The 15,333-nt window shown below is 43.4% G+C and overlaps 1 protein-coding gene across 5 annotated transcripts in view; it reads left to right on the top strand.

The window, feature by feature from the left end:
- Positions 1-15,333, top strand: part of slc20a2 (solute carrier family 20 member 2) — a 109,516-nt gene that overhangs the window by 58,045 nt on the left and 36,138 nt on the right. For all 5 annotated transcript variants that reach the window (XM_072517018.1, XM_072517014.1, XM_072517016.1 and 2 more), the window contains exons 2-5: positions 4,400-4,946; positions 12,165-12,305; positions 14,913-14,998; positions 15,097-15,193. In XM_072517018.1, coding sequence (XP_072373119.1) covers positions 4,658-4,946; positions 12,165-12,305; positions 14,913-14,998; positions 15,097-15,193 — 613 coding nt within the window. In that variant the 5' untranslated portion in view covers positions 4,400-4,657. The remainder of the gene's footprint in view (positions 1-4,399; positions 4,947-12,164; positions 12,306-14,912; positions 14,999-15,096; positions 15,194-15,333) is intronic.

Genomic DNA, 15,333 nt, shown 5'->3' with positions numbered 1-15,333 from the left:
CAGTGTACAATTGGCTGCCGCAAATCCCTACATTGCATTTAGTGGCTGCAGTTTTAAAGTCCTGGATTATCCATGAAACGCTTTGGAATGCCTGAAGTCAAGAAAGGCTGCATATAATTTAAAACTTACTTGGTGTTCTGTTTTGTTTTGCGTTCTGTTTGTCAACTGGATTGTATCCGCACATGTCTTGTGTAATGAGACGAAAACACTCATGAGACCGGTGACCAACTTGTAGGGTAATCCAGGGACCGCCTTTCTCCCTCTTTTACCCACCTCCCACCCAAACTCTTTAGAGCGAGATTGCCCATGGAAACAAAGAAACTACGCAGATCAGTCTACATTGTCATTCCTTCCAGGAACAATCTCAGCATCTGTGTGCACAGTAAGGTTGAAATTTTGTTTTCTTTATGACCAGTGCTCCTATTTTTGACATTTATAAAAAAAAATTTAAAAAAATGTATCCTTGGCTCAATTTGTGTGTGGACCACACTTGCATCTCTCAGAACTTTGCATCGTTCTCATTTTGAAGTGCTTGGACGATTGTGCATGATCAGTTGAGAGTAGTAAGACCATAAGACATAGGAGCGGAAGTAAGGCCATTCGGCCCATCAAGTCCACTCCACCATTCAATCATGGCTGATTTCAACTCCATTTACCCGCTCTCTCTATAGCCCTTAATTCCTCGAAATCCAGAATTTATCAACTTCTGTCTTAAAGACACTCAGCGTCCCGGCCTCCACCGCCCTCTGTGGCAATGAATTCCGCAGACCCACCACTCTCTGGCTGAAGAAATTTCTCCTCATCTCTGTTCTAAAGTGACTCCCTTTTATTCTAAGGCTGTGCCCCCGGGTCCTAGTCTCCCCTGCTAATGGAAACAACTTCCCTACATCCACCCTATCTAAGCCATTCATTATCTTGTAAGTTTCTATTAGATCTCCCCTCAACCTCCTAAACTCCAATGAATATAATCCCAGGATCCTCAGACGTTCATCGTATGTTAGGCCTACTATTCCTGGGATCATCCGTGTGAATCTCCGCTGGACCCGCTCCAGTGCCAGTATGTCCTTCCTGAGGTGTGGGGCCCAAAATTGCTCACAGTATTCTAAATGGGGCCTAACTAATGCTTTATAAAGCTTCAGAAGTACATCACATCCCTGCTTTTATATTCCAAGCCTCTTGAGATGAATGACAACATTGCATTTGCTTTCTTAATTACGGACTCAACATGCAAGTTTACCTTTGGACAATCCTGGACTAGGACTCCCAAGTCCCTTTGCACTTCAGCATTATGAATTTTGTCACCGTTTAGAAAATAGTCCATGCCTCTATTCTTTTTTCCAAAATGCAAGACCTCGCACTTGCCCACGTTGAATTTCATCAGCCATTTCTTGGACCACTCTCCTAAACTGTCTAAATCTTTCTGCAGCCTCCCCACCTCCTCCATACTACCTGCCCCTCCACCTATCTTTGTATCATCGGCAAACTTAGCCAGAATGTCCCCAGTCCCGTCATCTAGATCGTTAATATAAAAAGAGAACAGCTGTGGCCCCAACACTGAACCCTGGAGTAAATAACTTGTGGCTTGGGGTTCTTCTCAACTTTTAAAAACAACTGCAAATCACTTCTCTTGAAATTGGTGTCGATCTTTACAGCGAAATGGTTCAATTATATAGTGCATTTAAGACCCGCTTGCAGTGGATGTTGGTTTTCTACTGCACAACGAGTCAATTGTGGAGTCTGAATTTTTGTGAAATTATTTGCAATCCCTAGTTCATTTGCTGACTGGTCATCTGGATCCTTTTTGCTTTTTGTAGACTGATCACATTCAAAGCCTTAACTGCTTCATTCTTGGTGGCTTTTATTAACATTTTGCGAACTGAGCTGGCGTGAAAGGCGTTGATAAAATGGCCATCCGCTCCATAGTTGTGGGCCACATTGTTCATAACTGTGCAGCAACGTATAGTTTGTGCCACCTGGAGTGCAAATTGGCCAGTGAATCACATGGGGAGGCAACCGATTGGTCAAAAGAGGTCAGTTTCAAGGTGCAGTAGCTCCGAAGGATGAGATGGGTAGAGGGGCTAGGGAAAGAGATTAGAAAGCTTTACCTACCGGCAGTGGAACATTCTATGAGCAGCAGCGCAGCTTTGACCCACAGTGTAGGCCAGATGGAATAATCAGTTTCCATGGTAAGTGCTCCTTTGTGGATTCTGGAACAATTCCTTGTAGTAACCGATGCACATTGAGACGCACCAGCATGGGGGAGCATGCTCTTGCACAATTCTTTCACGTTCTTCTTCCTCTATTCTATTACACAGCAGAAATGTGCTTGGCATGGAAGTCGCATCAAGTGCCCCTTCCTTATGTCTTGTCAAATCCAAAATTATGTGTGAAATAAGAGTCTGAGTAATTCTATCCAAACATAAAGGCGGATTACATCCGAGGATAAAAGCAAAATACGGCGGTTGCTGGAATCTGAAACAAAACAGAAAATACAGGACAATCTCAGCAGGTCTGACAGCCAAGGTTTGGCAATCTCCTGAAAACGTCTGAAGTTGCTTCTCTGACTTGGGCACCAATGTAGAAATATGGTCGTCGTCCTGAATTTTGATCCTCTACCAAAGGCTGCCATGTGAAAAGGGGCAAGGTTAAATGACTACTGTTCCCCGTATTCTCAACACTCGTATTCTATACTAAATTAAAAGAGCAGTTCAGGTTTCTCATCGAGCTTTCAGTAGAATATTAAAAAGCTGGCTTATTAATTTGGGCTTCTCTTGAACTGTTTATTCCTGATTAAAACTTACCGTAAAAGTAGTCCGTTGAAAGGTAAAAATTAGCAGCAAGTGAAAGTCTAGTGATAAAATGTTTAGAATTATTAGATAACGTTTAATAAGGGTAGGTTGCAGATGCTGTGTTGCCCTTTTGCGGCTCATTTATTAAAGCTGGAATTCCTGCTGTAATCTGCAAATGGGTTTCTGGACTGTTATTTGCTCTCTTTGTGTGAATGTAGTTTCAATTTCAAGCAGCATTCATTGGCTAGATTTCACCTGCAGTTTGCAGAAGTCCAGAATCACCCCTCATTACTTTCTTTCTCGCAATCCACTAATTGGACAGAACGTCACCACTTTACCATAATTTAATTTTGAATCTGAAACACACTTGCCCTCTTCCGTTGTGATTTACTTCTTAGTTGCACTGGGATTGGAGTTTGTTTTTGGCTTGCTGGAGATTTTGCTTTGTGAAAATGGTTGCTGCATATCTCTCCATTACTATGCCTGGCTGTAAAGTGCATTTAATAATCTTTATTATCACAAGTCGGCTTACATTCACTGTGAAAAGACCCTAGTCGCCACATTCCGGCACCTGTTCGGGTACACACAGGGAGAATTCAGAATGTCCTAATTACCCAACAGCACGTCTTTCAGGACTTGTGGGAGGAAACCGGAGCACATGGACGAAACCTACGCAGGCACGGGGAGAACATGCAAACTCCGCACAGACAGTGACCCAAGCGGGAATCGAACCTGGGACCCTGGTGCTGTGAAGCAACAGTGCTAACCACTGCCACTGTGCCGCCCATTATTTGGGACATTGTGAAAGGGACATAGGAAATAAATGCAAGATCAATCATTTTCTGTTCAGGTTTCTTTCTATATGAATTGAGATTAAACAATATTCAAAATGTAAAATTTTGCTAATTGCGCTTACATCATGACTGCCATTTCCTCTTGCCAAAATTGCGATGTCCAATTGCCCTGCGATGTCCAGGGCTGCACGGTAGCATTGTGGATAGCACAATTGCTTCACCGCTCCAGGGTCCCAGGTTCGATTCCGGCTTGGGTCACTGTCTGTGCGGAGTCTGCACATCCTCCCCGTGTGAGCGTGGGTTTCCTCCGGGTGCTCCGGTTTCCCCTCTCAGTCCAAAGATGTGCAGGTTAGGTGGATTGTTCATTCTAAATTGCCCTTAGTGTTGGGTGGGGTTACTGGGTTTTGGGGATAGGGTGGAGTGGGGTTACTGGGTTTTGGGGATAGGGTGGAGATATGGATCTTGGGTAGGGTGCTCTTTCCGAGAGCCAGTGCAGACTCGATGGGCCGAATGGCCTCCTGCACTGTAAATTCAATGAAATTGGACTATTTTGACGGAATCTTTGCAGCATTAGGAAACTGAATCGCCTACTCCTGTTGGGCTGTCCCCCAAAGACTAAACAATGGAGGTGGGGATGTGAGAATGGTGGCACAGACGAGACTTGTGTAGCCACTGCATGGGGCTGTCTTTATTGTGGACAAGTGTTTAACATGCCGTTCGCTGTTTTAATGGAAAAGATGTGAATTTGCTTGTCTTTTTAAACCCAACTGTAGCAAACATTTTGCTAATTCTTTCCTCTTGTTATTGTTTCCACAGGAGGTGACGATCTCTGCCTGCCAAGCTGGACATTTAACTATGGAATGCATTCACCTTTTGATAGCCTCAAGCTTAAGAAACTGTGTTAACACTACCCAGAGAAGCATTAGTTAGCAGTGAAACATCTGCGAGTACTACAAAGCACTTTCCCAAAAGAAAACTACAGTTTACAGAAGCTTGGTGCGTGGTGTGTGTGTGAGTCTGTCAGTGATTCTTCCAGTTCCCTTTTCTGTGCACCATACTTGAAAAAACCCCAAAATGATGCTGGAGAATTACATGTGGTTGGTGATAGTGGGCTTTATAATAGCCTTTATCCTTGCTTTCTCTGTGGGTGCGAATGATGTGGCCAATTCTTTCGGCACTGCCGTGGGCTCGGGTGTCGTAACACTACGCCAGGCCTGCATCCTGGCTTCCATTTTTGAAACAACTGGATCTGTACTGCTGGGGGCGAAGGTTGGGGAAACTATCCGGAAGGGGATCATCGATGTTAACCTGTACAACGGGAGTGAAAGCGTGCTGATGGCTGGTGAAGTCAGTGCCATGGTTGGTAAGTAGCCTACCTTTTGAGATTGTAGATGACAGTTGGATCTTTTTTGTGAAGCTTGTAAAGAATATTTATTTAAAAAAAAAATAAGTGAGCAAAGAGAAATTCTTTTTATTAGAATTAATATCCATATTCGTCTAGGAATGTAATTTGAATAGGCACTGCTGTGCGCCTGATAAGTTCTCTTATTTGGGGATCATTGCTGTCTCCTCGGATGAGAACTGCATAATTTCATTTCTGCACTTATCTCTTCAAATTAATGGGGTTGGAACAAGGCAGTTCCGTTCCTACAAGCTGCTCTCTCTGGCGGACAATTGCAATGTTACCAACTACACTCCACACATTTCCCATTGTGAACAAGCTGCAGGTAAAAATGTCACCAGATAAAATAGAATAGAATCACTACAGTGCAGAAGGAGACCATTCGGCCCATCAAGTCTGCACTGACCCTTGGAAAGAGCACCCTAATTAAGCTTGCACCTCCACCCTATTCCCGTAACCCCAGCTAACCTTTTGGACACTTAAGGGGCAATTTATCATGGCCAATCCACTTAAACCTACACGTTTGGACTGAAATGCTGAAACTTTCCTGGATCCATGAAACAAATAAGTGCAAACTCTCCATTGATATCAGTGTACGTTCGTTCTCCGTCGTTGATCTCTATCCAGCCTTTGTTTAGATGGTACAGCAGGATATGAGGAAAATGGATCCCTCTGACTATGTTTAGCTTAGTTAAAACTGTCTGGTAAATCCAGGTGTTCACCAATACACTTTTTTTGTATATTTTGCAAGATTTTCTAACATATAACTTGCATGCAATCTTGGTGTCTAGCCATGACACGACTCATTCTTCAGTTCCATTTTTGTTGAGTAAATAATGCAGATACTGCTGGAAATTTCTTGCCTAAATTTTGAGATTTGGTGTCACACTGGCTGATTTGGGCTGTGACATCAGGACAGGCCTGAAACAAGAGGACGCAAGGGGCACATTTGGGTGCAGCCTTATCCTAACGGAGTAGCAATGCCAGAAAAAGGTGGAGAGAGGGACACCACAAAAGTGGTGCATAGCCTTCGTGAGCAAGAGCATTTTAGCCCACACTGTACCAATTTGTGATGGATAATCCTTGCTACCTTTGCAGGAGGGTTGATGAAGGAGTGGGGTACGCTCTCCCCGGGGTACGCTCTCCCCTGTCTGACGCAAGGTGCCATGCACAAAACAGCAATACACTGATTTTTATTATCATTATTACATTGCACCTACAACACAAACTGGCCTCCTGCCCCATGCCCTTCAGAAGTTTGTTCCCAATTTACCCACCTTGTTCCTGTAAACCTCTATTCAATTCCCTTCTCCCTCTTGTACGAGTTTCACCTTGAATATATCAACAATATTGGCTTCAATCATTACATGTAACATTCAGTTCCACATTCTCACAATCATTTTTCTCAAATTCACTATTTGATCTGTTAACTGCTTATGTACCATTTAATGTGCTCTCCTTTGCTCTGGGTGCAGCCTCGAGAGGAAACACCTTCCTTCACATTTCCCTCCCCACCCATGTTGAACCCTTTCGTAATTTTAAAGACTTCCAGCAGATCTCCAAATCTTTTCTGCAGAGAAAGCCTGATGGGCTTTCCTGATAGTTCCATCCTCAGTCTGATGACACACTTGTAAATTCCTGTAAAGCATTGTATTCTGTAGGTGTCCAAACCGCTAGCTTATTTACAGCTTCTCCCCTCTTCTCTCTTTTCCCCTCTCTTTTCCCCCCCACCCCTTAACATTAATGCCAATCCAGCTGAACTATCTCTGTTAAAGAAAAATGGTCAAGTGCCAAAAATTGTAGGACAGCACGGTGGTACAGTGGTTAGCACTGCTGCCTCACAGCGCCAGAGACCCGAGTTCGATCTCTGCCCCGGGTCACTGTTTCCACATTTTCCGTGTCTGTGTGGGTCTCACCCCCACAACCCAAAGATGTGCAGAGCCGGTGGATTGACCATAGAAATTGCCCCTTAATTGGGATTAAAATATTTTTTTCAAAGTGCAAAAAATTGTAGAGTCTGTTTGCAGCATCTAGTGGCTCACCTCTAGTCTCTTCACAGTTTATACGGCTCAAGAAGTGTGATGGGATTCTCTCCATTTGCCTGGATGGGTGCAGCTGCAAAATATTCAAAGCTGTACACTATCCAGGACAGTGCTTGATTGGTGTGACTGTCATTTATATATCCACCACCAGCGAATGGTGACTGAAGTAAGTGTGATCTACAGGATACACTGCAACAACTCAACATCATCCACCTCCCCATAGTCCCTAAGGAGGATAAGGGTAATGATGTCATGGAAACACCATCTCTTCCTGAGCCACGCTCCATCCTGACTTGGGGCATATGTCAAAGTGACTTGCTAGGTCGAAATTTTCACAATCCTTGCCTAACCCCATAATGGGAGCACCATCTCCACAAAGGCTGAAGCAGTGCAAGGAGAAAACCACCATTTTACAGGCCTTCAATATGGTCTTTATTTTTTTTATTTTGTTCTCTGCTCCAATTTCTCAATTTGTTGTCCAACTGAAAATATTAGCTGGATACTGCCAGAGGAGCTTCGCTAACTAACTGTAGGAACCTAAACTGAACAAATGCAGCTCCATGAACATATATCTGTAATAATTACTAGTATCAAATGCCAAGCTACCGACGGCATCGTTCTTGCTCTTGAGTACTGATTGGGTGGCTGCACGGAGTTGTCTTGCCCCACATACTATCCATTTCCTTCCTGTTTGGGTATTCACTCCAGATACGCAGATGATTTGGATTTGGGGGTAGCGCAGTGGATTTTGAGCAGTTGTTACGGACAACAGCTCTCAACAGTAGCCAAGAGGCTGAACCAGAGCCATTATAAGTTTTAAGATGGTGCGGAAAGATTGATTCATCCCAGGAGGGATAATATAAGAATTAGGGCTTGGTTATTTTATAAACCAACTTTATTAAAAGAAAACCATATTTAAACTTCGAACGATAACTGATAATGCAGTTTCTTAACTGTGATGCACTCGTTTCCATTAAAGAACACTTAACAGAACTTGCAGCTCTCATGACACTTTCACAGGCGGACGTTTGTTCGGAACCCTTTTTCCAAAACCTGCCTGGGTGGCTCTCTCGCGTGCTCTCTCTCTCTCTCTAAGATATGCAACTAACCTCCCATTAACAGACACTAAGGCCACCAGACTCTCTAATGGATTACTTGCTGGTCAGACAGGGGCATCCTGAAGAGCAAATGACTCTGGGACATCCTGTGTATTCTCACTAATGGTCTGACTGGGAAAATGTACCTCGGCTGGGTGTGTGCTTATTCCTCTGACTCTGGCAGGTTTTTGTTTTCCGTCTGTTTAACCCCTAAATTGCTGCTACATCAGGGTCTCATTTCTGGACCCATTTTCCTAATATCTCCCGCGCTCACCTGACTGCAGTGCAATTGTTTTGGGTTTAGGGAACATTAACTTGTAGGAAAAGTTTTTTCTTCTGCAACCTGCTGTAAAATTTGGATCTTATTTTACTGAGGAAGCTTGGAATCAAGGATCAGAACAATGTAAGCGCAACATTAATCTACCTTAATCTAGTGTTTGCTTCACTTTCAAAATCTGATGTAGATTGGTTTCACAAATGCAACAAAATTATTCATTGAATCATGTACAGACACTTTCTCTGGTCTTTCAATTGTTAGCGTTCTGTCCTAACCCAGCATTGGTGGAAAGTTTTCTGTCTAATGTAAAATGAATTGGGCATTTCGGCATGGTGCTGTGAATGAATTATATTGACAGATTAAGTGCATTTGAATTAAAGAGGTGTTTAGAGCGAAAATATTTCCTCTGCTGTCAGAATCCAGAACAATGGGGCACAGTCTTTAAAATGTAGAGCTAGATGTATAGGAGGTAAATCAGGAACTACTTTCTGTCACCAAGGATGGTGAAAATATGGAATACTTCCCTCAACCCTGGGTACTGGGTTATTGGAAATGAGATTGAGACAGATTTCTGTTTGATAAAGGTACTGGGGAGATGGAGCAAAGGCAGCCAAATGAAGGAAGCTCGAGGGGCTGAATGGTTCTCAGCACCATCTGCCCCGTTTATGCAACATCTCAGGACACTGGTGGCTGGTGAACAAAGAAAAGTACAGCACCGGAACAGGCCCTTCGGCCCTCCCAGTCTGCGCCGATCCAGATCCTTTATCTAAACCTGTCCGCTATTTTCCAAGGATCTACTTCCCTCTGTTCCCCACCCGTTCATATATCTGTCTAGATGCATCTTAAATGCTATCTTGCCCGCCTCTACCACCTCCACTGGCAAAGTGTTCCAGGCACCCTCCACTCTCTGTTTTTTTAAAAAAAAACTTTCCATGCACATCTCCCTTAAGCTTTCCCCCTCTCTCCTTGAAATTGTGACCCCTTGTAATTGACACCCCCACTCTTGGAAAAAGCTTATTGCTATCCACCCTGTCCATACCTGTGGGGGATAGAAATGTCGCATGCAGTAGTTCTGAGAGTTGAGGCACATTCTTTGAACAGGGTCTAGTGTGAGAGCGAGATCTATGAGTGCCTGTTATGGAGAGTGGAGGAATACAAGTAAAAGTTACATTCCCTGTCACTCCATTTGACTGCATGAAGTATTTTTTGTTTTGTTGCCTTGGGTAATGGGTTAAAAACACTTGCAAGTTACTCCATCGCCTGACCAGACCAATTATGAAGCATGTAATTAAACTGGTTCATTGATCTATGCCACCTGTTGACAGTTGGTGTGCGGAGATGGTTGGTGAGATTATTCGGTCACACTGACCTGGGTCAATGTTTGACCAAGCTACATTGGTTCACTCTTTAGCTATCTCATTCACAGTATGTGTTCTTCACTGGGTAGCGATCAGTGGGGCAGCTGTTTAATGAGCGATTTGCAGTTCGTTTTTACTGAAGTCATCCACTTTGCACAAGTTTACAGTTTCCCACTTTCACATCAGATAGCCAAGTCCTGTCCCTTTATTGAAGCATCACGGCCTTTAATGTTTTGTTTATTTAATTTCCGTTGCATAATTCGACGTACTATCGCTAAAAAGCATTTTTTTAAAAAAACACATTTCTTGCATTTTATCAGCAGTTTATGGAGCCTGATTCAGCCTGTGGCTGGGGTGCTGATTTGGCCTGTAGCTGACCAGATCAACAAGAGGAAAGAGTTTCATTTTTAAATACTGGTGGAGGGTGGAGGAGGAATTGTCCACTCTTCAACAGTATTACAATTTTGAGATGTGAATTGACATTGCTTTCTAGTATGTTTGATGAATGCTGTCTTTGAGGAGATATTGCCATTAGGGTTGGTCGTTTTATATGAGAGTGCTGGCTTTTGGTATTCGTTTTGTTTTTTGCTACGACTGTCTATCACCTGCTTTGCCAGATTATTTAACTATTTGGGGCATCACAGTCAAGCGTGACCATTTCCTCACTCTGCACTTTCTGCGAGAGCAATTGAATAAGCATGAGGAGCCGGACTCTTATTCACACTCCCTTTGTCGCGTGCTGTCATTGTGATCTTTCTCCCACACGGCCGCCTTGGCTGAGATTAATGAACTCCAGACCGATCCAATTGTATGTGCGTCTGGCTGTGTAAATAATGGTAGCCCCTAACCCGTTGCTTTTATTTTTTTAAATCTTCAAAAAAAAATAGATTACTTGCTTCTGGTGTCCTTTTAAATGTGGTGCGATGATTGAATGGTGGAGTAGACTCGATGGGCCGAATGGCCTTATTCTCCAAATATATATTATGGGTGGTCCTTAAACTGTCTTCTATCACCTTACACCAGGAGCACATTTTTCCTCCTGTCCAGAAGCACAGTGAGAACCCACAACATTGCCTGTCATTCCAGTTGGTTTTGCCAGATCTGAGGGGAGTTCAGCACCAGTTAAACATGCCCTATGGAGACGGCTAATTTTAACTCCGTTTTTTTTAATAGAGCTGTTTTCTGTATTTTATTTCCCTCCATGAATGTAGTGTTTCATTCTTCTGACCTAGAAGTGTGACTTTTAGGCACTGAGAACCAGTAGTCACAATTGGCCACGGTGACTGTTTGATTATGCTTGTGGCTAGTGGACAACATTTTCAATCTGTTTTAATTGTCCTCCGCTGTCTTATCTCTTTGCTTCAGCCCCCCCGATTTCTCCTAGAGGTGGGAATTTGGCAGATGGCGTTTCATATCCATTCAGGAACCGCTTGTCCCAGGGTGGCAGGAGGGAGAGTCTTGGTATTTTAATTCCCAGGCTTTGTTTAAATGCCGTCAGCCGACCTCTCTGTTTTGGTACAATCTCCCGAGACTCCCTTCAAGCTACTGAAGTCCGTGAGACTGATATCCCTTGTTTTCCAAATTGTTTTTAGATTAAAAGTTACATCTCTGGCAGGTCAGCAGCTCGAGGGCCAAGTGGTGACCTGAGGGACAGCCCATTTTCTGCCATGTTTCAGCATGATCTTAATGGCAGAGCGGGCTAGAGGGGCCAGATCACCTACTTCTTCTCCTAGTTCTTACGAAAGAGGACCACCTGTAATACTAATTGCTCTAGCAACTTCACACCAGAGTATCTGATCGTTATCACATAGAAATAGAATAGAAACCCAATTCCTTCCACTTGGTTTAGATTGGTATCTGGGGGTAATCTCGCACTTCAGAACGGATAGGGAGAAAGACATTGCATTCATATAATGTATTTATGTAGTGTCTTTCTTTATAAAAGAAAAATAAATAAATTTGAGCGTACCCAATTTTCTTTTTCAAATTAAGGGGCAATTTAGTGTGGCCAATCCACCTGCCCTGCACATCTTTGGGTTGTGGGGGTGAGACCACCCAGGCGCGAGAATGTGCAAACTCCACACTGGGCCCGGGCCGAGTTCGAACTAGAGTCCTCGTCGCCATGAGACAGCAGTGCTAACCACTGCATCACGTGCTGCCCCTCCGTAGTGTCTTTCATGGGACTGGAACATCCAAAACACTTTACAGGCCAATAAAGAAAGTGTAGTCATTGTTGCAATGTAGGAAGCATGGCTGCACAGAAATGGGCTGCACGTCTGACAAAGTAATGTGATAATGATCAGATACTCTATTCTAGTGAAGTTGCTACAGCAGTTTAATATATGTTGAAATTAAATGTGATTTAATGGTGCATATTAATTTTTCAAATTTGTGTTTTTGTTTAGGTTCTGCTATCTGGCAGCTCATAGCTTCATTCCTGAGGCTGCCGATATCAGGCACACATTGTATAGTTGGAGCCACCATCGGTTTCTCGCTCGTTTCATTCGGTGCTCACAGTGTGCAATGGATTCAACTCGTCAAGATCGGTAATTGACCTTTTCTGGTCAGAGGATATTGTGCAAATGAACAAAGACTAACAATTACAGACCACTTCTGCTTCCTTCAGTATTTTCTTTCTTCACATGTAGTTCGGGGAAATATAAGAGCAGCTGATGTTTTCTCCATTTCTCTACTCATCAATAAACTCCAATATTTATAGAATGGTTGATAGCACTTTTTGGACACCTTGCTGATATTCTGTGGAATCTCGCAGATGCATTGAAACAGGCCACTTTGACCCAACAGGGCAATGCAGGCTCTACACGAGCCTCACTATGTACCCCGGCCTACCTTTATTTCCTTTCTGCCTCACACACACATATATGTAGCTCCAACTTTGTTTTATTTGTGTGTCTAGGGAAAGAAGCATTTTGTAGCTCGGTGTTGAGGTTGACCCCGCGGTTACAGCTGACAGTGTGAGTGATTGTGATGCCTCCAGGAATGGATCTCTCCCGGCAGGAACTTCCGTATATGGCTGATGGTCTGACTTGGGTGGCCACAGTCACAATTTGAGCTGTTCTTCAATATTCCACTTTGTGACATTCAGGACACCAGGCCAAAAATATGAAATGAGCTGGGCTTCAATCATATCCCATTGTAATCTGAATGGAAACGCTATCAAAAGGTTGACTAGAAACTTCACTGAAATGGGAAATAAGTGGCAGTCCGGAATTCACTCTTTCAACTTCTAGCCGATCCTGATAGTGGTTAGGCTTTAGGATACTGGCCATGACAACAGTTACCATGGTTTCACTAGTCTTGTGTCTTGCCAGTTCTTTTGTGACCGAGATCTCTTTTTTTCACAGGGTTATCGGCCACACTCTGATCACGTTGTGTTCCTATCAAATTTTTTTTTCAGCTGCCTTCTAATGAATTATCTAAATTACGCTGAAGTTCATTTTAAAATATCAGATATTGGGGTCTATAGAGTGTGACTGAATCATCACCGTGAATATTGCTTTGTGCACAATATTATCTGTTATGTCTTGTCAAATGATGGAACAATTCTAATGTCCTTTACTCCAACATTCGTATCCGACCACTTAATATCTCTCCAGCCAGAAAAAAATAACACTGGTCCAAGTCCATTTAACATTTCTGGCACCCATTTTGCTCCACAAGGATTTGAGTTTTTTTTTTTTTTTTGTGGTTGCTGAGCATTTAAAGAGATGCCAGTTTCATGAGCGCTGTTATTGAGGATTGCCATTGTTCCAGTTTTAAGGAGGTCTGCAGGAACAGGGGAGAGTTGAGTATTTTCGGCAGGGAATTCCAGAACGTAGGCCTTGGACAGCTGAAGGCATATTTGCTGAAGAAGGTGGGTTGACGAGGGATGCTCATGGTCAGAGTTTGTGATGCGGATGGGGGTTGTTGATTGTAGGGCTGGTGAAGGTTCGAGATGGGTAAAGAAGGACAAGACCTCGGAGATTTTACTAGGGCTGGTTTAGCTCAGTGGGCTAGACAGCTGGTTTGTGATGCAGAACAAGGCCAGCAGCGCGGGTTCAATTCCCGTACCAGCTTACCTGAACAGGCGCTGGAATGTGGCGACGAGGGGCTTTTCACAGTAACTTCATTCTTGTGACAATAAAAGATGATGATTATTATTATTATTAAATGGAGTCCGAGGAATTGGGAGATGATAATTACAGTGGGGCAGTGAGACGAGTGGCGATGAGTGAGACTGGGGGATAGGCTAAGATTTGGAGAGGGGAGGATGGGTGGGTAGCCAGGAGAGCATTGAAGGAGGGTTTCTGAAGTGAGATGGGAGTGCAAGCACCCATTGCCATTTCCTGCACGACTGAACCACATCTGGTGGCATTGCTGATTTTCCTTTGTGCTGTTCCATTGAGCGGAAATATCGCCAAGGTTTATACTTACAGATGCACTGAATTTACAAATGTGTTCAAAGAGCCTAACCAAAGCCACGCCTAAAAATAGGACCCCTTTCCACCCCATGCCAAGCTACTCCAATTTGGTTTGGTTCAGATAGCTAGTGCTTCGCAGGTTTTCTTTGGTTGCTTTCCTTTGGAGGCAGCAGCCCTACGTGACCAGGCCTTCCTGTCCTTTATAATGAGGAATCGCCTTTGGACCAGTGTGTCTTGCTGACATTTAACCATAGCTGTGCCCTGACCCCCATTTCAGCAAATATTACATGTTCACGTGTTTTGTTTCTTGTTTACCTTTCCAAGTAGGAAGCAAATAATTTTTTGTTTATGTCTTGTTTAGCCAAAACTGGCTTGAAAAAATGACAAACTAAAACAGGCTGTTTCACCCAACTAATTCCTTTTTTCTATTTGTTGCTCTCTCCCCACATTCTTTTATTCCCCACCTTCCCTGCGCAATCTATCTTAATTTAAATGTTAATTGTTTCTAAGCCGGATTTGTCCCTGTAGAATGGCTGGTAGTCGTTATTCCAGCGAGGAACCGGGATAATTCTTCAAGTCGGTAGTTCCCATTGCAGTACGTGGAAAACACTTTGTTGATTCTCCCTTTTTATTTTGTTGTGTGGTTTATTGATTGCTGCAGAGCCTCTTATGTGTTTCTAATGCTTCTGTTTCTTTCCCTATTGCTTTGCAATGTGGGCTTTGCCTTTGCAGTTGCCTCCTGGTTTATTTCCCCACTTCTGTCTGGCGCCATGTCCGGCATACTCTTCATCCTAATTCGATATTTCATCTTGAAAAAGGTAAGTGTTTTAAAGAGATCAATCCTGCAAATTAGCTCTTTTTTGCTCTTCTCCACCCCCTGATTTTCTACACTCTAATTGCATTTTCATTTCTGTAGGAAGATCCAGTGCCGAATGGTCTGCGTGCACTCCCACTCTTTTATGCTGCTACTGTCTGGATCAATACCTTCTCAATCTTGTACACTGGGGCTCCACGTAAGTACCTCCTTAGATATGGTATAGGCCTAGTGGGGCTGAAGTTGCCGATAGTGAATTGACAGATCCATTTTGCACACTGCCCCTGGAATAACAAAATGGGCTAGTAACCACAGCAAAGATTCCCCCCACTCTCCCAA

This window comes from Scyliorhinus torazame, chromosome 9 (genome assembly GCF_047496885.1).
Source record: "Scyliorhinus torazame isolate Kashiwa2021f chromosome 9, sScyTor2.1, whole genome shotgun sequence".
Classification (NCBI taxonomy): Eukaryota; Metazoa; Chordata; class Chondrichthyes; order Carcharhiniformes; family Scyliorhinidae; genus Scyliorhinus; species Scyliorhinus torazame.
Note: the sequence above shows the minus strand (reverse complement) of the source record. Positions and strands in the feature narration are given on the sequence as shown.